General features: G+C 37.0%; 1 protein-coding gene across 1 annotated transcript in view; it reads left to right on the forward strand.

The window, feature by feature from the left end:
• Nucleotides 1-23,555, forward strand: part of RNF32 (ring finger protein 32) — a 103,484-nt gene that overhangs the window by 69,145 nt on the left and 10,784 nt on the right. Inside the window, exons 2-3 of the mRNA XM_035570203.1 lie at nucleotides 18,242-18,533; nucleotides 20,425-20,692. Of these exons, the coding sequence (XP_035426096.1) occupies nucleotides 18,242-18,533; nucleotides 20,425-20,692 (560 nt within the window). The remainder of the gene's footprint in view (nucleotides 1-18,241; nucleotides 18,534-20,424; nucleotides 20,693-23,555) is intronic.

Consider the following 23,555-nt stretch of genomic DNA (forward strand, 5'->3'; position numbering starts at 1 on the left):
TACTTATGAAAAGAAATATGTTCACAGAAATTGGAATCAATCTGCCAAATGATTTACAACAGGGAAAAAAATAAGATTTATTCCCATGGATAACATTATTACTACCAATGTAGTCCACATTTTGTTGGGAAGGTTTAGTTGGCTTTTAGTTTGAGCTGCTTGAAACTGGGATGCTTCAAAATTGCACACAGACAAATGTATTGGCTTTGTCATGGTCATAGGTGTGTTTCAGAGCTGTTTTCAAAAATTAACCTCAAGTTAATTAAAAATACTAGGTGTTAAACAAATGGTAGAAAAAGATCAGAAGGCCTTCCTTCTACGCTCACCTCTGGCAGTGGTAAATCTGAATACCAGACGTGTTAACACACAAGTCAGTCAGTAGAAGCTTGCAACACTCACACTACCCTGACCAAACCTTTCATAAAGGAGGGAAAGCTGTTTTCATCCCTACTTCCTCATATGAATCTCACTGTCAACTGAGCACCAGCTGCTAATGAAAGGTTCCTTCAGACTGCCTTGTACTTTACTCCGTATCAAAGTATCATGACTGCTTTCACCTGCTCCTGCCAGGATAATCATCTGAAAGTTGATCAAACATATCTGAACCAGTACAAGAGCAATAACTGATGGAGACGGATGCTGTCAGCTAGGAAGAAGTCTTCACGCGCTATTTGTTCAGCACTTGTCACCTTTGGATCACAGTACTTCTGTGTGCACCTTTCTTTTTTATTATGACAACACTGCAGTCCAGTAGCTTTCATTCCTGAAAGCTTGATGAAAATACGTGATGATTTTTTGAAATATGAGAAGAAGCTGCTTATCTTTGGAAAGATATCTTCTTTGATGCCGGTGTAAAAATGCTTGGAATGCATCTAAACTCAATTAAGGAATATTTGTAGTATCACTTAACCTCTTACAAATGCTTCCTGGCCAATTGTAAAGAGAGACGACATTTTCTTTGAACAGAAGAAAAAAGAAGCAGGGAGACCATATTAATACATACTTCTTTTGAGACGCTGGTCAGGGAAATTTCTTCCCAGGAGAGAAAAGTTTTAGGGCTGCCAACAAAATATAGCATTGTATAATGCCACATCATTACTTAAGGGTTGGATATAGGATATCTTTACCCAAGCCAAATCCAATTGAAGGTGCTGGACAGGTTGCAAAGACATCAAAAAAATATTTCCATATTTTATTTAAGAATATTACTACCTCAAAAAAGTAAAAAAGTTCCCCAGCTTGCTTGCACTGTGAAGAATTAAAATGGGATTTAAATGTAAAAAAAAAAAAAAAAAAAAAAAAGATCAGATTTTCCCCACTTCGCAGTGAAAACATAACAAAGCAGTTTCCCAACTTGGAATCTTAGACTTGGATACTCAAGAAATTTGCCATTTTTTTTTTTCAAAGGTGGCTTCCAAAGAATTTAATTTATTTAAGGGTCCGATTATGGCAGATAAACAAGAACGTAATGGCACAGTCCTGAGAAAGAATAGACTGTGCAATAAGACATAACTCTGAGATCCCCAAATATGTGAAGAACGTTGTCACTTCCGAGCTGGCCATTTCAATCTAAACTAAATCACAAGGTGCTCCAAGGTGGTGTTACCATCTACTACCATTTTACCTATCTAAAGTCATTAACAAAATACAGCCCAAACTCCACCCAAATCCCAACACACTTGCCACTTGTTGCCTTTAAGGCCTTCAAGGATTTTCAACAACAAAAAGCACTGAGTGGAGGTTAGGCTGTGTGAATCATGGATCTCAATAGCCAGATCCATATCTTGTCTCTCCAGGGCTGCTGGTTTTAACTCACAGTCTTGGAGAAAGAGGGGAGAGACAGTACAGAGTAACAGATAGCATTTCCTTCCCCTCTCTGTGCCAGTGTTATTCATTCACTTGAGACTAAGCAACAGGCTTCAGTCTCCACGGAAGCAGTTCTCAGAGTTTCTCCAAGCACTAAATAAAAAAGTAACAGAAGCTGTTTTCCTTTGCTTTTCTTTGGTTTGCAATGCCATACAGCATTTTGTAAATGCAGTACCACAGAGAAAAGTGAACATCAGAACACCACATGATTCTGAACTTCAAATCTCAGCTATGTTCTTTCACTTAATGGATGATAGAAATATGACATCAAGAGGCTCTTTAAAGAACGATAGTGGGCCATTACAGACAAAATATATGAAATATAAGACAATTCTTTGACTGTTCTATAAATGCTTACAAGGAAGGGTGTGTATTTATTCAACCAGCACTAGGATAAGGTCAGAGGTGACAGATGAAGAATTAAGCAGCAACCTGATAACATCAGCATTACGAAATACTATTCACAATGACAAAATGTCAGCCATCCTTGATTAGCATTCAAGAATAGTAATGGAATTGCTTGTGTAATGTGGACAACTTTTTCCATCACATTTTTCCACATTAGAGAAATGTGGCCAGTAGTTAAATGAGTGGAGTTTATGCTGGCAAACATCTCCTTAAAGTTTACGTGCATTGGCACAATGTCTACTCCATTGTCATTGCCACACACAAGGCCCTGCACCAGCTGTCTTCAATGAAGTTAGCTCAAATATTAATGCTAAATACTCAGGTATTTGCCCAGCTTCCTGGGAGGGATTTACAACCCATACTCCCATGACAATATTGTTAGTAGTGGCCATTATCTACTTTTTGTACAAAGAGTACAAGCTGTTGACCAAAGGCTATTGTATCACGAGATAAATGACTTCCTGGAATTCCTGGGATAAAGGGACTGGGAGATAATGTAATACATAATGACCTCAGGTGGCCTTTCAACAAAGTCTAAGCTTCCATAAGCAGGAGAAATTGGAATTTCCTATGCTGTTTAGAGAAAAGGGGGTATATTTTGGTAGTTTCCAGTCTACCTTTGGCATCAAGGAGAAGACAGATGGGACTTAGAATTTTAGGTCCCAATTCCTTGTAAGGCTTTATTAGGAAATAAGGAAGAATCACAATAGCATGTCTAGCATATATATGCAAGAAGTCTTCTTTTGTCTGGTTCCTCCTGATAGGAGCAGGCAAGATAATTAGTGAACTTACTTAATCATATGAAGAAAAACCTTAGATTTTCTTTTTTGTGTGTGATTTGTTTTACTGAATTTTATTCACAGTGTTTTATATTTATACATGCTGCCCTCACAACATCCAGGCCTTTTGATTTTGTTGTGTTGTCCAAATGACTCAGATTGGAAAGATCAGACCCCCTGAAGGTTTTGGATCATCGTGAACAAAATATTCTAGTTACTTTGGTGTTCAAGACAAAATCCAAATCAACACTATTGCACATGAATAGTTAATAAATACTTGACAGTTATAGTTAATATATTGTACAATGTCCAGACAAAATGATATTATATTGCATTTATGATGTAATGAAAGAACAAACATATTCCTTCCACATGAAGCTGTGACTCTTAATTATAAACCATTTATGGGTGGGAAGTCAACAACAAGGCTTCTTTCCTTTCTTTTCTGCTTTCTTTCTTCCAATTCATTCACCCATTTAAGTTTTTCCTTCTGTAGCACCTCCTTTTCCCATTCTTCTTGATAAGAATGCTCAAATGCTTTCAACATGGGAGTATATATAAAAATAATCAAAAAAAAAGGGGCGGGTTCTTATTTACTGGTAGGCTTAAAAAGAAACAAAATTAGTAGAATGGTATCAGAAATATTAATTGAGACATGCGAATGGGAAAACACTCATATGACTCTATGCAATGTGAGTCTGATAAAGGTTGATATCAAACAGATTTAGATATAACTTGCCTGAGATTTAAAAAGGCCTTTGATGGCCTAATCTACAAGTTTAACATCCCCAGCACTGGAAAGGAGCTGTTTATTGGACAGAGAGGATATTAAAGAAAGAAGGCCCTTGTGAATAGAAAAGTGTAGGACAAAGGGAAGTGATTAGGAGGCCTCCACAAGGACAACTTCTGCTCTCACTCATTATGACAAAATACAAACATACTGCATGGCAGAAGAGATTGACAACAATTAAAATAAAGAAAAGCAAGGATCAGCATTAAGTTTGGTGTCAATAATTTCGCAAGTTACCTGAACAAACTAGGAATGCATATGGAAAAATTGTTGTCTACCTTATTGCAGCCTGCAGAAGTGTAGGTTAAAGAGATTTTTACAACAGTAAAAATGAATAAAATAAAAATTTTCATATGCTACAAAACCCTGCAAGAAAGCTCCTCCTGATGAGCAAGTATTTGTATCAGTTTAGTGTCTCCTGACTGCTTATGCTTCAGTGCTCAGAAACTCTTAAAGAGAATTACAATAGTAAAAACACTTGCACATCCTAACATTGACATGGAATGAAAAATCTCCATCATTACCTAACATTCTTGATGCATATGAGAAAAATGGTCTACAAAATGGTATACCGTATACAAAAGCAAATGACAAGATAACATTGCCTTCACTGGTACAGGGATCAGTTCTTCACTTGGAAAATGCCTACAATTCTGGGGGCCTTAACAATGAAAATATACTACATACCTGAAAATATATAAATATAGATAACATCCCCTCTAAGAATGAATTCAAAAGTGGTTGGAGAAGCTGAGGTTTGGTTAAGAGACTTTTAGAGACAGAAAAACATAGACACTATTTGAGTAAAATATATATATATATATTGGGGGATGTCTACAAGCTTTGGTTGGGTCATCTCTAAAGACATAACACTGAATGAACCGTCACAGTCTACCATCCAAAGCTCCAAAGCAGGGGGTCAACACTGGGCGTGGATCAGGCCCTAAGAAAAAAGAGTTTTAGAATAACTAAATCTGACCTCTCTCTCTTCCACAGCTGAATTATAGATACAGACAGCTTTGAACAGCCTTGTTTTCAAGTTAAATACCAATGGGTTTGGCCATTGACTAGATGTTACTAGTCTCTTCAGTATAAATGTCCCGTTGGGGTAACAGATTTGCTAGGAAATCTTCTAGTACAGATGATCACTTAAAATCCCCACTGAATATAAACAAATAACAAGCCAAACCTTCTCCTCTAGCATTAGGTTTAAAAAGAGTGTTATATCACTTTTACAAAATAATATCCTAAATACAGAATTACTGTATTTAAAAGCCATGACACAGTTATAATATCCTTAAAAATAACATTTCTATTTAGTAGCTGGAAAGGAAGACAGTCTTCTAGAGACCAGTAAGAAGAAATGACATTAACTCAACCTATGAGAAAATTTAGTTATTGGAAGCACTAAGAATATAACAGCGAAAATGAGCAATAGCAAAATTTCTAGTCAAATACACTTGGAATTGGAGAACACTGATTAGTTACAGCCAGCGTCAAACAAAAGATGAATAGTCTTCAATTTAGAAAGCCTTTTTTTTTTTTATTATAAACATTTTTGAGGAACTCATCAGCTTACACCCATTCTATCATCAGTCTCAGACAATATGGAAGTCACCTTTGCATTTCAAAGCCATAATAAAAGGGCTTTTGATTGTGCCAGAGAAAACCAAATTTGTGTGTGAAGTAGAACTAACAAGGACTGGAGTACATTAAAATATGTATTTCTAAGGGGGAGAGGAGGCACTACAAAAGTAACATACAAAGTGTTCTCACCACCAGAAGCTTAGAGTTTACAATAGACAACACCCTAAGCACTGTGCTGAGGACAGTACTGTTAAACAAGGCCTGTCCCAGAGTTCCCATTAAAAGACGCTCTTTCCAGGAGTTCACAGCCTCCTCAAATTGTAAAGGTTCAGACAAATTTTTGAAAATACCTCTGGCTAAGGCTGAAGTTTTTGAGGAAGTTTGAGCTAAAACATTTTTGTTTTCTCAGTGATGAGAGGATGAATACATTTCTTTCCCCCATTCCCCTGATGATGTTGTGTTTTTTTGTTTTGTTTTGTTTTTAAGAAAAAACACCTTTTACAGCTGTTTGGTGGAGATGCTACAACTCACTCCATGACTCAGATCAGGATTTGGAAACATGGCATAGTAGTTGCTGTAGCATCAATATGCTGTTATTCTTGTGAAAATGTCCACATATTCAGCCAAGTTCTGAGCTTTTCTGAATCTGCCTACACATGCTGAGTGGAAATTTTAACTGTATAGCAGATAATAAGAGACATGCTCCACCCACTTAAATTTGTTGGGCCAGCTGGACCGTGCATGCCGCATCCTCCCCATATTGCAGGCCCATTCCCTGCAGAACTTTGCAAGACTTTCTGCCTGCTTGCATCCACCAGACCCACTGCCTAGGACTGAAAGCAGTAAATTTTCTTCCCTCTGTGCTTTTTATTGCATCCGTCTGTTACCCTTCCTCTCCTCGGTCGTGTTTAGAAAGGAATATTGCAAATTACACACAGTGGAATGAGAAACAGGCAGAAAAGTTTGGGGATGATTGGATAAAACAACTCAATTACAAAGCACGCAGCAGAAGCTGGGCCAAATAAAGAAGAAAAACAAATGGCAGCCGACTGTGCAGTGCATCCAAAGATTTTAGCCCAAGGATCTCAGATGTGAGATAGGTACGTGGATAGGTATGCAGCTTCACAACAACTTTTCCAATTATTTGGAAGTTTTGTTTCCCTCTAAAGGGTGACTTTATAAATATTAAACCCAAACAGAAATACCAAGGCTCTGGAGTCCTTCCTGAACTCTACCTTAGCCGCTCGCTAGTTTTAACTATTGGATATTTGTCCGCATAAAACCATTTCGTTCAGTGTAGCAAGTGGCCAATAGACTGGGAACTCACCACAGCTATGCACGAAATAAGACTGCTATATTTAAGATGCTCTCTCATTTACAGCAGAAGTCGAAAGGCAGGCAGAGCATAAGGAAAGGAAAAAACATGGTCTCAAGATTAAAAGATGTAATGTCATCCTCAGGTTCTGGAGTCTGTTCAGTTTTGACCACAGCCTGTACACTGCTGACTAAACTGTCCTGAACTTTTCACTGCTGAATACTGACTGTATGGCCCTTATTTTCTGAAAATACAGATTTTCTGAGATTACAGAATCTGATTTATGAAAAGGCTGAGGATTCAGAACTGCATCAGGAATCAGCTACAGATCTGCTTTGGCTACAAGAAGCAAGAAGCACAAAATATTCTCAAATGTATCACGTTTAAGGCATCTTAAATTAAATTGACAAAATTAGTGATCACTTTTATCCTGCATTTCACCTTTTTTTTTTCTGTCCCTGTCTGTTAAATAGCAAAAATACTTTAAACTGTGATTAATCAAAGCATTAATAAACCACCCTCTTATGGCAGTGCTATAGAAAGGTACTTGAGGAAGTCGATAATCATGCATTCAATTCTGGATGGAACGGTGTGCAGCAAATAACTCAGTGTCATACACTGAGCAATTCAGATAAAAAGAAACATTTAATAAAGCTCCTATTCATTGGTGTCTATTGTGTGTGTTAAAGGCGCAGACCTCACAGAAAAAAAGTACCTATGCAATCATGTAATTTAATATCCCTGTTGGGATGTGGATGAACAATCAGAAAAATTACCCAAATTAAGAACGCCTATGTATTTTCTGTTTTCTCTACACTTGACTTGACAACCTTTACTCAACTTGACAACCAACTCGTGTTACTTACCATGATATAGTGGCTTACCAAAAACCATTTTTCTACTTCTGAGTATTTTCATGTCAGGGATTTGTAAACACCTTTTTGTATTAAAGTCCTACTAAAATTCAGGAACTTAAAAAGTCAAGGAACACAAAAATATTAGTTCATTATGCGTTTCTAATAACTTGGAATACTGAACCTGCCTTTCAAAACTACATGAAAATTCTATCATTTATCACACAAGAGTATAAGACAATGTTCAGTGACCCATTTAGGAGGGTATGGGGGTAGAGGCAAGGAATCTGAAACTATCCACTTTAAAATGTCTCCCTTCTTTAACATGAATCAATTAAGGAAATGGTTTGCCATTAAATTATGGCTCTCCCACACACCATTTAAATACACACTTGACTCCCATTGAAATGGTCAGTTCTACTTAAATTAGATTGAACTGTGCATAAACAAAAGGCTACTGGAGAGCACAAAACTCCCATAGCACCCTCTACTGATAAAGAGGGAATGGGATTAACATTCATACAGAGCAATTCCACAGAGCAGGCAAAGTAACAGAGAGAAGTGAAAATGGGTTTTCACTGCAGTTCAGAATTTAAGCTGGTGCTTTATAAAGGGACCCTTTCAAGACATTTACACTCAAAGGTCCAATCCTGTAGTCCTTACTCTGGCAAAATTCCAGCTGAAGTCAATGGGAATATTGCCTGTGTAAGGACTATTCAAAATTAGTCAAACTGTCTGAATATCATTCAATCAGCTCTAATCACTGCATTGAGAATAAAGGCCGTAATTTTGGCATTTTTTGTCACTTTAAATTCTTCAACAAATACTTGCATTATTCTCTGTAAATCATCTTGCCAAGCAGTATTTGTCAAATAATTGGACAATTTTTTTCCATCAACCGTTGAATAAATTATGAATAACAAGCACTGATTTAACCATGTGACTCCCATCAGTCAATTCTTAAGTTTCCTATGAAGGGCTTAACTGGGGGGTTTATTAGTGGCTTGAACATTGGAGAAAATCTCATCCAACAAGAACAGTTCAACTACCTTTCCACTAGTATTGACCATCTAAAAGCTAAACCTAAATTGCGACTTACTTTTTGATTCACATGGACTATACATGTTAGCATAACTATGACAGAATGTATGATTTTAAACTCATTCTTCCAAGACTGAAGTATAACCTTTAAAAAAAAAATGCAAAGCACTATTTAGGAGAGAGAATATATGTAAAGAGACTTAATAACTTTTATTAGATAAACAGATGTTCTTGGAATAAATGTTTATTTTCTCTGAGGCACATAAGTCTCAAAGTGGCACAATAGCTACAACACTAACAATATTAGCAACAGTGTTTATGTGTTTCCTATACAATAAATCTTTTATTGGTTCTTTTACCTTAATGAGATAAACTCTAATTATAAATATTAGATCATTAGGTAGTTCTAAATGGAGGATGAAGACATAGCCTTACTATCTTTTAACTATGTTTTAATAAGAAATGTTAGAAATGCTAGGGCACATGAGTGCACCAATAGCCCTGTGACTAGCTTCTAAAATATTCATCACAGAACCACAGAATGGTTTGGGCTGGAAGGTACCGTAAAGCCCATCCAGTTCCAACCCCCTACCATGGGCACGGACCCCTCCCACCAGCCCAGGCCACCCCCAGCCCCATCCAGCCCGGCCTTGGGCACTGCCAGGGATGGGGCAGCCACAGCATCTCTGGGCAACCTGCACCAGGGCTTCATCACCTGCTGAGTGAAAAATTTCTTCCCAATATCTAATTTAAATCTACCCTCTTTCAGTTTAAATCCATTATCCCTTGCCCTATCAATACATGCACTTACAAAGAGTCCCTCCCCACCTTTCCTGTAGGCCCTCTTTAGGTACTGGAAGGCCACTGTAACGTCTCTCCAGAGCCTCCTCTTCTCCAGGCTGAACAACCCCAGCTTTCTGAGCTTCTCTTCATAGGAGAGGTGCTCCAGCCCTCTCATCGTCCTCGTGGCCCTCCTCTGGACTCACTCCAACAGGTCCATGTCCCTCATGTGCTGGGGTCCCTAGAACTGAATGCAGCACTCCATGCGAGGTCTTAAGAAAGCAGAGTAGAGGGGGAGAATCACCTCCCTTGACCTGCTGGTCGTGACTTCTGTTTTAGAAGAAGAAACAATCCCTTTAAAATATCTATTATTATGCAATTCAGTGCTAAGAGAAAAATCTTGGTTTTATCTGAACTTGTATGGCTGCCATATGTACTGCTAATAGTACCTATTACTATTTTTTGAATACTAATTATCCAAACTGAAATTGTACTTCAGTAACTATCCCCAAAAATCAGCGTATACCCTATCAAGCTGAATATGCACACAAGCTGAGGACAGTTATTAACAATGTCCAGCAAGTGCACAGCCAGATTCTTAGCCACCCCCTCCTCTCCAAGATGAACACACTGACTTCTTGAATGACTTTCCACTCAAGCCATAAAAATAAAATAATATAAGGTTGAGAGGCAAGGGCAAATGAGAAGAAAGATTATAATAAGAGTTTATAAAATAATGAGGGATTAGTAAAACAAAAGGAAATTTTACAGGGAGAAATTGAATCACAGAAGGAATTACTACTGTGTGCAGCAGCTTGCCCTACAAAAGATTCTCTCTCTCTCCCCAATGTGGATATGTCTCTATGCACATTTTCTTCTATCTTACTAACTCTCATTAACTTTCTGTTTCCCTCTCATTAACTCATGTTTTATTTTGGGTAATATCAGGAAATGCAATTAGCTGCATCAAGCATGTCTTCACTATGCAAATTATTTATGTGGTAACTATTTTTATAATTAAGTGGTTTAACACCACTTTATTACATTTTTTTCAGTTGCTTATAACCTTGCCAAACTTCAGCTGTTTTCCGTGCCAGGTTCCTGTCTCAGGAAGAAAATTTTCTGGAAAGTTTCTGCAAAAGTCTTCTGAGTGTGGCAAAAAATGCTTTGTCTACATTCAAAATATTGTGCCTTTCACTGATACTATTGGTGTCACAATTGCAGAAGAAAGATAAAATTTGGGCATATCCTTCTACACATGCTTGAGGGATTCTTGTCAGTTGGCAGATTTGGAAGCCTCTGTCTATTGCTAACATGTTCCATCCTCCCAAAGCTCTAAAAATCAAATCCCATTGACCATATTTTAACACCAGAAGTTGACTGACTGCTCTCTACCCTCTTCCTGAAAGTCTACATAGGACTTTCTCTGCAGCCAGGGGATACCAGTGCCTGCCTTAAATTCAGTGGGGGCCGAACACCTAAGTGTTAACCTAGTTTTCCAGGAAGACTTTGCAGCCCGCACTAACCCTGTGTTTCAGAGACGTATTGGCAAGAGTTGAGTTCCTCTAAGTTCCCTACCTTAAAGCTAACGTGGGCAGGACCGGCAGGCACACCTGCCGGTAGAGGCATTCCTGCTGTCTCCTGTGCTTCAGCTGCTACCCTTTTGACTCTGTGGCACCTAACCAGAACAGATAGGAAAATGTCATGCCAAAGAAGCACAGAACAAGAACTGGGAGAAGGCAGGAGGAAGGGCTAGACTGGAGCAAACTGGAATGCAAGAAGACAAACCTATGCAAAAAAGAGGAAGAGACTTTGCATTAACTATCAAATTGATCTTAAACAATCTACAAAACGATGACAGCTCTAAAGAAGAAATGTAGTATCAATTCTGGCACTTCTTAACCTTTGCATCCTTGCTTTTGTAATTAGGTTGCTCTTTTACTCTAGGTCTGTGCTATAATCACCCTGTTTTTCTCATATTAAAAAGGCATTGGGGTAGGTTCTCTGCTGGTGTAAATTGGCACAGTGTCATTAATTCTAGTGGAACCATGCCAATTTTCATCAGCTGCAAATCTGGACCATTCTTGTTAATTTACTTGTAAAGAAGCTCCCCACATGCCTCTAATCACTTCCATTTTCCCTCTTGACCTTTCCTGTGTTTGCCATTGTCGGTTTTTTTCTTTTTTATCTTTGAAATGTAGTGATAAAATACTTTATTTTGTTTCATCAGCAAATTGGGATGTCATTAGTCACAACTTCTAGCCTCTCCTCCAAACATAATTCACAACAGAGTGCCACACATAAAGCTCAGTGCCACTGCTGACCATGGCTGCTATATCTCCGTGGTTTGGCATGATGCAGGAAGGGAAACACATAGAGCACTACATCTCAGGTATTAAGACTTGCTTACTAGTGCTGTTTTGCAAACGCTGCCGTACTGCTTCAGAACGAGAGGTGGCATATGATTTGACTCATTGGCAGTTTAAAAGCACACACAAAAATCCTGTGATGCTCCACTGACTGGTTTATTTTCCTGATGAAATATTTTTCTTTCCATCTCTAATCTAGTTTCTCCCCTGTGTTTGCTTTTTTTCAACCTAGCTATCAAATTCTTTTTATATGATTCTACTTTAAAAGGTACTTCCTGGAGCAGCAAGATATACTGTTGCAACAGTCACATCAACTTCTTAGAATTACATTCCATAAAGGCTCTTTACAATTGTTTGCTTGTTTGGTTTTGTGGATTTTTGAATCTTTCATGATTTTAACAATTAAGTTTCCTGACACTGAAGTAAGGTTCACCATTCTAATTTCTGGAATCATTCTTAGAACCATTTCCCCCAAACTGTTTTGCCTGAAGCTGACTATCTTCAGTTTTGCTCTATCAGATTACTTTTTCCTGATTAATCACCTAAGTTTTAATAAGAATTCAGTTAGCAATTCTTTAGCTCCTTCAGATTCCTTGGATGGAAGCCACATGTTCTGACTTTACCTGTCATTAATTCCTTAGGTTGGTGCAAACCCCTTATATACATCACTACTTTTGGCAGCCTTTGCTGTTTGTAAATAGCAGCACTAGGGTTGGTAGTTTCTTTTCAATCTGCTCTGCTGAAGTTCTCAGCAACCAAAATACTTTGTTCCTGCTTAAGTTCTTTGTCCTTTCAGTTTGTTCCCTTTGTATGAGGAATCACCATGGCACATTTCCTGTCATACTTTCAGCACATTATCACTGTATCTCTAGGCATTCTTCAGATTCCATGTAATTTATTTGAGATGAATTACCTTTATATTAGAAGGATGTGCCTTTGAAATAATAATAAAAAACTATTGTTTGGAATACATATCAAAACTTGCATTCCAAGATTTAGATTATTACAAAGTTTATGTTTCTACGTTGCTTGGTTTATATTGTGTTGTGTGTCACATTTTGACATGACATGGAATGATGCTATCCACCTCTACCTACTCACATTTTCCTTAAATTCCCACTGGAGAAAAAAAAAAAAAAAAAAAGAAAAAAAAGTCTTTGCTTTGTGCTTTTTAGTGTCATGCTCACTCTGATCAAGGTATTATTTAACCCAGATATTCTTATAGTCTTATCCACTCTTCACTTTTCTTGCCTGAGAAAAACTATGGGATTTATAGAACCAGTCATCCACTTCCAAATCCCAATCTGTCTTTCCTACAAAGTGTACAGATGAGTTACTGTACCTCATTTGATTGTTTTCATGAGCACCATATTTCACAAGTGATAAGTTACGTCAGTATTTTCTTGATGCCAGATATTAAGCCTTATCCAGAGCTTCCTTTAAGCTCCTTACATCATTCTACTAAGTATTTGCAAATTTTACTACTTTATTGAAATGTTCCTCTTTAAAAAGTGTTTCTTCACTCTGATGCAGCAGCAGTAGCTTACTATATCTCCTATTTCTGGTTATATTTTGCAATGATGAGAGGTCTCTATAGCAGTTAAGGAATAGGACATTTTCATCTAAAAATATTAAAAGAAGAAAATTTTGGGAAAATAGTAATGAAGAAAGTTTTGTGCTGCCTACACTTCTGTTCTAAGATTTTTGCACCAGGAAACATATATACTAAGCAAAAATAAGAAACATTTTTCTTTTGTATAAGGTGTTGTATAAGGTGTTGATGAAACTAAGAGTACTATAGAGTTTAGGTATCTTAATTGCTAAAAGAAGATGAATGTACAGGGAAGAAAATAAGACATGAAAGTATTTTAGGCCTACGCAAATGTTTTAAGAGTGGTTTGACAAGCCCAATCTATTCCAATTAGCAACAAAAACTGAGGGATGACTTGATGACAGTGTTAATGTATCTTTTCAAGAAGAAAATACCAGTAAATAAAAAGCCCTTCAGCCTAGCTGAGAAAGACATAAAAAGAGCAAATGACTACAAGCTGATGCCAGACAAATTCAAATGAGATATAATAAAGAATAACAGTCACAATGATTAACCACTTGAACAAACAACACCCTCCTTAAGTTATGAAACTTTTAGATGAAGACTGACTGGCTTTCTGAAAAATATGCTTTAATGAAACAAATGTGTTAAGTTCTAAACTTTACTAACTGTATAAAATTCTTTGCATAGTCTTAAAAGGTCAGACTAGATGATCAAACTGAACTTCAGACCTGAAAGTTTTAAGATGTGATAGGAATTAACTTTCAGAATGAAACAGAACAACCATTCAGAACTATTGCATGTTTTTATAATTGTCTTTTTTTCATTCCCTCTTAAAATCATAATTTTGTGAAATGGTTTTCTAGCCCTCTGTCTTACTACACCCAATGTTAATTTCTCTAAAGACGGAAGAGGTAAAAGGCAGGTGAAAGTTACATTAAAGAAAAAAAAAATCAGGGAAGAAAAACACTGCTTCAAATAGCATTTAACATGGGGGGGGGGGGAAGAAAGAGACACAAACACCAGTGCTGGAAGTATTAAAAGCACACTGAAAACCTCTGTGATGACAGTTTGAAGACAGCAGCTTTTATGTGCTACTGAGCCCACATCTACAATGTCTTTTAAATGCAACTGTTTACCTAGAAAATATAAGCAAGGGCCAGAATCTCATCTAGAAGAGGCACCTTTTGATTGCAGACACTGAACTGAATCCTTAACTAATAAATTGTTCCACACCTTTGTCTGAAACAAGAAAAGCAAAGGTCTGCATTTTCTCACAAGAATGCACAAGCCCCCTCAAAAGCATATGGTTTTCTACATCTAAGTCTCAGTATTTGTTGACTTAAAGAGTTTGTAGGAATGACAATGCACATCACTGGTTTGTTACTTCTGTCATCTGTGCTACTGAGTGTACCTTGACTCAGATCAAAGTTGAAAGCTTCTAAAAAGATACACAAACCACAATGTGACAAATAGCATGCTTTGTTTGACACAGCAAACAAGAAATTACTTTCATCAACCCAGGAAAAGAATCCTGTGTTTTCAGTGCTAATTCTGAAGACTGCAGTGATGGAACCAGAGCTTTACTTCATCCTCAAGGAATGAGAACCTCTTAAAAGACAAACAGAGAGAAGAAACAATATCAGTGCATTAAATGCAGGCAATTGTATGAATTTGAGATTTGTACCATAGTACACACTTGTACAAAATTCAGCCTTTACTTAATTAAATCGATTTCCCACAAAATTGAAAATGTTTACACTAAGCAAATATTCATCTGCTAACTGTAAGTTACAGATTAGAATATACACAGAACTTTACAGATACATCCCAAACTAAACATGCATCTACAGTATTACCCATTAGTATTACTCATTCCAGTAGCATACACAGTTAATAAAGACAAGCATAAGAAAAACTGCAAACAAGGTGTTTTGATTTTGTTCATTTTTACAATAATATGACCTAAGTCATTCTCAATGTATTCTTGTAATATATTTGAGATATTTATTTCTACAAATACAAGGCACTACAGTTCTATAAATCCTCACTAATATGTGTATTATTGGGGTGCAAAAAATTTTCACTCTGACCCTCGTTCAATAAAAATCAAAGGTCATGCATGAAACCGCATTTGCCTTGGAATCTAAATTTTTTCCAAAAGTTCACATACACAAATTTCCCCTTAAATTAAGCTTTTCTTCCCCAAGAAAGAAACAATATTTACTTAATATTTACTCACAGAAATAATATTTACTTATGGATTCGGAATTCAACTATAAACTAATGACAGCCTTTTCATTGACTTGAAAGGGCTTTAAATGGGAACTAATAACATCTCTACTACCCTTAAAAACTAAAAGTACGCAGCTTGCATTTTGAGTTGAAAGCACGTGCATGAAAGTTAGCAGAAACTCACAGAAAAGGTAAAAAGTAAACCAATAGCACAACAAAGAAAAATATATAACGTATGTTTGTGTACACAGACATACAAACACATATATATTAAATGTATATATTTGTATATGTGAACAAACAGTAAATGAGGTAAAAATTTCAAACTTCTGAAAAAATAGAGCAGCTGCTGTATTTTTATAATTGTCTGAGTCAGTTCTCTTAAAAAAAAAATAACTGGGCAACTACAAAGCTCTGCGACATTGTGTTCCTTGCTGAGTCAAAGGCATGGCTCACATGTGCAGATTTGCCAAAACCTGCCTTCCTCAGCCAGCAGAAGTATTTCAAGCTGGAATTCCTCCTTAACACATTCAACCTCAGCTCTCATCATTTATGACAGCAGTGCACTTGATTTTTTGAAGAATTATTGGCTTGTACACTTTCAAGCAGCATAAATATCCTTATTGCCAATGAAAAAAAAAAATCTTTATCTTTACACACACAATGGTCATTCCCCATCCTGTTTAGTGTCCACACCCTGGAGCTTCATTTGGAGGCAATAAGACAGCCTAACATCACTCTAACAATACTATGTAACAGCCCTTCCAGGGATAAGCTTACAAACGGTTTAGCTGGGTACAGCACTCTCCATTCTTGCTGTTTACAACACAGGCTTTATTTGCCACATCAATATATATTTTTTAACATATTTTTTAAAACTGTCAGTGATCAATGCCAATGTTGATAAATTTCAAATAACCTCCACAAAAGTACTGCATACTTTTCAAATATATATATATTTTTAAACATGACAGTGTCAAAACACGTTGCAGACAGTATCATGGCATAAAGACAAGCTTTCTGTGAAGCTCATGACCATCACTATACTAGAAAGTTTACTTCGAACCTTTGCATTAGCTGTGTCTGTATGAAATTTATTCAACCAACACATCTTAAGAGCTCTTCCCAAAAAATTACTCTGATCCCATTGATTGTAGCAGACCACCTGCCTCTGCTAATTAGCAGTACCCAGCTCAGTTGCAGCTCTACAAGAAGAAAATGGATTGGCTTTTCTGCTAGCCCACTTTGTACTACAAGACCAAAAACTATTGAATCTGTACCTTCCTCCTTCACAACAGCTTTAAAATTTACAACACTCTATAGTATCTCAGACGAATGCTGCTAACCTGTGGCTAAAATTCTCATTTTTTCACAAATCTTCCTAAAAAATAAAAATTAAAAAAAAAATGTAAAGCACACCCATTATAGATGGATCTGTGATTTCAGCACTATTTAATGTACAATTATATTTTAAAATTATACGCATAGATAAAAACAGGTATTATTAGTCACTTATTAGTCACCTTTAAAATAAGCAGCGTGTTCATTATGTTAATGTCCCTCGAGTGTTTAAAGCAACCTTTTGCATTTTAAGTGGAGGCTCTTGGTAAAAGGTGGCACTTAATAAGAAATGGTAATCATTGAGGCATGTTACTCTCCAGAAGACTGCAGTATGAATTTCATTTTCTTCCTGGCCATGTATCAGATGGGGCTAATGCAAACAGTTCAGTTTAGAAAGAGTAGTAAATACAGTAACAGTGAAAACCAAAATAAGAGATGATGCTAACCCTCTCTAAGTTTCAGTTAAGGCCCAGCACTTTTGGATTAAAGGCTTATTTTAATTAAGAGCCTTAATTAAGCATACATGTGCATAGGATCACCTTAATGAGGTATGACAGAAATGGAAAACAAGGCAACTTTTTTTTTTTAAAAAAAAAAAACAGCTTATTAGCAACTTTAAGAAACTCAGTCAAAGATTCCTGAAGAAAAAAAAATGCAATACTGAAAAGATACAAGAATGCTGGATCAAGTTCAAGGATCATAAACAGTGAAACCAAAATATGTATATGACAGAGGCTTTTTCAGTATGTTTGTATTAAAATTGACACATAGTAATGATTTTTCTACGCAATTTTCAATGCAATAATTTTTGCAGATATTACAGCATTTACAATTTCACCTAAATTTTAGACAGCACAAATACAAGTTTTCTACTTTATTTGATAAGTACAATTTTTTACTAATCAATCTTTAGAAGTATATATTGTAAAATCTCCCTTTATGGTATTACTGAGTCAGGTTTGGTGTCAGGCTAACTTGTGAGTTCACTTTAAAAACTGTTATTTTATCTTTTTGTCCTTAGAAGCAATCAGTGATTTAACGTCATTATAAAGATAGCCACTTCAGTCGTTTTTTACATCTTCTCATACAGTACACAGAGGTATTCTCATTTGCAGATTTGAATTTAAAGTAATTACTTATAATTACAGAGAAGAAATGCATCCAGTGGATTAATCACTCCATTTACATGCTGCTTGAAGGATTACTCTCAGGACAGCCTCACTGCTTGGAAAATGTCACTTCCACAAGAAAATAAATTTCTCAAGTCAGTAGCAGTTGAAAAGGACTTTGAAAACTATTTAAACCTAAAAGATTAATGAAATAGCACACCTGGACTTAAGGCAGCATCTGTACCTGTCCTCCACTTCGGAGATAAAGAGCCTCCAACCAGGAAAACAGCCAGAGGAAGCCCATACTCCTACTACTGGCTAAAAGTGCCTTTGCACGGTCCTGGATCTGAAAGAAACACACCAGGCGTTATTACAAATGAAGGCACTGCTTCTGGTTCTGGAAGTCATCCTCAGAAGCCTGGCAAAGTGCCTGCAGGCACTGTCGTTGTAGACAGCCTCTCTCACAACTCCTCGAGCCACCTGCTTCTTACCACAGCTGAGGACAGGGTACTAAGTGACAAAGATCCTTGGTTTGACCCTTATGGATACTACTGATCCATTTGCTTCATATAGAATTTATTTTTTTTTTTGATAATGCTGACTATATATGTTTGCTATAAACATGGGTCACACAAAATGGCAGTAACATTGCTTCCCTTAAAGCCAACAGTTCCCAAAGTCAAATGAGCCACCCTAACTCTGCTACACATAACCATAGCAGAAAGTAAGGCCTCCAACCCCTCCCAGCCATACTTAGGGCATAGTTACCACATTAATCACCCTTACGGTGTTTCTCAGGCTGGAGCCACTCATGACTGAACTCATCCCCAGTAGATCATGGACCAACAGCAACTCAGGGCTCCTCACTGACCCCAGCAACCAGCCATGGGCTGTGCAGCCCTGTGGCCACCACTGGGAAGCTCTGAGAGAAGCCAGAGAGTGTCACTAAAAGGCCATTGCCAAAGAAAGTCCTTTGGTGTGTGATAATCATAATGCTTCCCCTCTCCCCTCTCCCTTATCACCTGACAAGTTAAAAACAGCTCTGAATTTTAAATAAATAAAGACAATTTTGCTGCCCCCTCCCCCTGGGCTGCTTTTCTGCCGGGCAACGCGGCACAACCATGAGGGGCACAGAGGTTTCTGTGGGTGAATGCAGAGCAGCCGGGCTGAGGGGACTGTGAGTCTGTGGTCAAAGACTGGGCACAGGGGGGACATCCATGAGGTATGGACCCGAATGGTCAGAGAGGTAACAAGGAGTGGGAGGAAGGCCAGTGCAAGGCCTGGAAGGGGCATGTTTGCTGTGAGGTGGCCTGGCCATGAGGCAGGCGCTGAGGGGCCATGGTGGGCAGGGCACAACGCCTCATCCCGCCACAGTGTGAGGGGCCATGGAGGTGGCACCGCTGCCCCTTGGTCACCCACAAGGGGAAGGCAGTGTTGGCCACAAAGGGGTTGCTAAAGTTGTCTTTGCCACTCTGTCTCTGGTTTACTTGTCCGTGATAAACAGTTCAATGGGATTTATTGCTACAGCTGTATTTTTAACTTGGTCCACTTGAAATTTGTTATTACCACCACTGGTTTTGAAGGTGTTCTGCTTAACAATATGTGCACAGAGAGAGAGACACTGGGGCTGAGATAAGGTTGACAGGGGAGGGGCACAGGCTTGTTTATGGACCCAGAGTTAACTTCTGTGCATGGAATAGGTGTTAAGTTTTCCCTGCTGACAGGCCCAGGGGAAAATGAACAAAACTGTAAGTTTCTATTCATCTATTAACAAGGCTGTTTCTGCTGAGAAATGTTATTCACGTTCTTGGACATTTCTGTTCACAGAGCCACGTGACTTTTGAAGAATCATCTAAAGACGGTTGATGGAGCGTCATGGTTTTTACAAGGTATGATTTCACATCTTTTAAAGTAAGGTAGAAGGGTGGGGAGAAATGTGGCAATAGATAAACACATTACCTGTATAAAAATAATATATTCTTGTTTATAGTCAGTGTTCTAAAGACAAGGATAGCCTTTGGGATTGTTTTTAATTGAAATAAAATGTGTTTGGTCATGCCAGACTTTTATAGTCCATAATGAGTTTATTGCATATAATAATTATGGGTTCAGTAATTAAAACTTAAAAATTACTGCTATTTTATTTGATATAAACGATAAATCAAAGATTTCATTTGACTTTTTATAAGTTAAAAACTAGGATGTGTCAGAAACATCAATCTTAGATTTCACATTATGGTAATTGTATGTTAGAATTCAAGTACAGGAGCTGCTTGTGCATAAAAGTCTTTGACAAGTCAAAAACATTGGCTAAGAGCAGAATTTCATTTAAATTGGTATATTATCTTTCTAATTCATTTACAATAATAGCTATGGAAGATTTTTTTTTTCTTTCTAGAGCCACTTTTCTGAAAGAGAGGGGATGGCAGTTTCTGCAGTTGCTTTACAGGATCATATAATACACAGTCATCAGCTCCAGGATCTTTCATTAGCAGATCCTTTTAAGTCAAGGTCAAGGAATATCAGAAACATTTACAAACCTGTGAACAAAGAGATGGCCAAAGCAGTAGTAGATACTGGACTACGAAAAAAGAGCACTCGCCACAAAAATAAAGATGCAGAAAGGGAGTATGTGCTTGATCCCAATCCTCCCCGTCTAACATTAGGTAAACCTAATATATTATATATAATATATTATATTCAGATTCATCAATTATTTCATTTTACTTAAAATAAACTAAAATGAGGAAGCTAAACTTTCCATTCAATAAGATAATTCAGTTCTAGACAGCATAAAGTCTTGTTTTTCAGATATGTTTCAGCAGTTTAGGCCATTATGTAAACAGTCATTTAAACAATGAAATTGTCATCGGTGTCTTGAATGCATCTTCATATCTGAACCGTATTAAAACCTATTATGACAATGAAGGTGCATTATGACAGCTAGTGCATCTTGAGGAAGAAAAATTCTAGTCTCTTACACTTTTTAAATAAGTTTTGTATATTGACTTGATCATAACTTTCATTACCTTATATTCTCAAATAAATCATCAGTTAAGTGAATATTGTATTTATTTGGGATAATGTATTACTAATAAGATAATTTTTACGTCTATTTGAAATTGTTTCTTTTATTCCTTATTCAGTAAAAAGACATTTACTACTGCTGCATTAAATATATTCTGTGTTAATGTATACCCACCTTTACTCAAAGTTAAAAAGGTTTGTTTTTACAATGGTCCTGGGGCTAAACCCAGGAAGAATTAACACCTGTAGTTAAATACCTTTTTCAAATTTGGAAGCAAACATGCAGCAAGATAAAAGTCACAGATGTGAGGGCTTGGAATGATGCCTGGTGAGAAAACTCACTTTTAAATAGTATTATAATAATACAGTTGTACAGCAGTGACAGATAATATTGCTTTAAAAAAAATAAAATAAAATAAAAAACATAGCCATGGAGCATCTTAGCAGACCAGGAATACAAATGTGCTTCATAGTGGTCAGTTTCCATTTTCTCTTGTCCTTTTCTAAAGGTTTCTACAGTATTCTTACCATGAACATCTTGTCTCCATCCTTTTTGTTGCCTTGATTACACTTCTCTGAAAGAATCTTCCAGCTCAACAGTTTACACTTTTAAGCATAATAAACTTTCATCATCATTAATAATTGTTTTATTTATTCTGTTTCATAAAAATGCCCTTAGGCCTCTCTGAAGATCATGTTGCCTTTGCTGTAGTAACTGTCACAGTAGTCCCAGCTCTAAAGAGAACCATGTAAATCAATGAGGCTCCATACAAGCACAGGCATCTGCCTTTTGGAATCATCTGAAGGTTAAGAGGGTAACTTAAGATAATACACAACAAGCAAGTGTAACAAGTGATAGGACAAAGGTAGTAAGACAAGATTATTATTAGTATGTTTGCTTGGTTATACTTCTAAAGATGAGAGGGTTTTTTCTTTGGTTCCGTTTGAAGAGGAATTTGAAAGAGGAGTGTATGGGGGGGGGGAGAACAGCAGAGAAGTACTGGGGTTAAGGCAAATATAAATAATGAGTGATTATGGAGGCTAAAGGTTGTGAAAAAATGCAGCCCAAGTGTGAGCATGTTCTCTGCAATTATAAGAAAGACGAAGTATTTTCTCTTTAAATCACAGCATTGACTGAGAGGTCCCATATGAATGTTTGTGCAAGTGATTCAAAGAATGTGCTGAAAGATTTTAAGAAGTCATTGCAATTGTTTCTGTGTTTTGCTTATTAGTATTTTCACCTATAATCTCTCATGAATTTATAATGCTTATATTAAGCTTTCTTTTTTTTTTTTTAGGAAGAATTGTTTGTTTTAAACCATACAGTTGTGAAACAACTTTGAAAACGTAGTTGAATACATTTTTCTCTTCTCGAGTTTGTGGGTAATCAAACAGTCTCAGAGGCTTCTATCATTATTTTTTTTCTCAGCAGGGGCTTGAGTCCTAAAAGCTAACAATAAGGGTTTGAAGGTAACTGTGTATAATCACTTTGCTAATGTTCATTTTAACATAAATAACTCAGATGTAAAATGGGTGTGTCAGCAGATAGGTTGAGCTTGTAAATGATGCATAAGGCTGAAAACTCTTGGATGTCTTGAGCTGTAATAAAGGTAGGCTTTCATTACTTGTATTTATTCTAAGTGGTGTTTCAAGAATATCTTCACAGAGCCATTTGCATCAACCACATATCACTTCTTGTGTGTCCTGCTGCCAGTTTTCCTTCATCAACTACGCTGTATAAAAGCTTTCCTTCTAAGCACCTGTATAACCTGTCCCTCACAAATATCCCATCTGATTTATATTATTTAGAAGTTAGGTTTTGCCTCCAATCTCTTCCTATTTGGCAGCTTTAATCATCCACTTGTGAAAGTTTTTAATAAGCTTTTTTTTTTTTACCCCGGGCGTATACAAACGGCTTTCCACAAAGCCATCTCATTGTCTTCCCTAAAACAGTCTCTGACCACAGTGCTTGGAAGAAAATCAAGGGCAGGCATTTTTTGTGTTGTGATACTGTCTTTCATGCTGTGACTGGTTTGCTATCTTGTTCGCTCCCTGTATATCCAGTTTTTGTCATCATAAAGACTGGCACTGTGTATATTGGACTATCAAAGTGGGATCCTGTTTCCTTATTTATTCACTGATACTCTTAGGTATTACTGTCAGATGAAATTTGATATACGTTTTTACTAGAACTTTTATCATGTATTTTATAATCTGATTCTTCTTTTGTAGCAGAAACACAGTGATCTGAGCAGCATGTGCTCTTCAAGAGTTGGATGGTCTGTGCAGCATGTACTCTTCAAGAGAGAAAGCACCTAGTTAGAATTTTTTTTGCCACTCAGATGCCGCTTTCAGCAATTCGTGCATAAGCTTTAAGTAAAATACATGTTCTGAACTTAAAAACTAGTTCAGAAGTCTAAAAAGTTCAGCATCTAAAAAGTTTGCAGGATCTTTCATTATTCTCTTCAAGCTCACGTTATTTTTCACCATCAGTATCACCAG

This window comes from Cygnus atratus, chromosome 2 (genome assembly GCF_013377495.2).
Source record: "Cygnus atratus isolate AKBS03 ecotype Queensland, Australia chromosome 2, CAtr_DNAZoo_HiC_assembly, whole genome shotgun sequence".
NCBI classification, from domain to species: domain Eukaryota; kingdom Metazoa; phylum Chordata; class Aves; order Anseriformes; family Anatidae; genus Cygnus; species Cygnus atratus.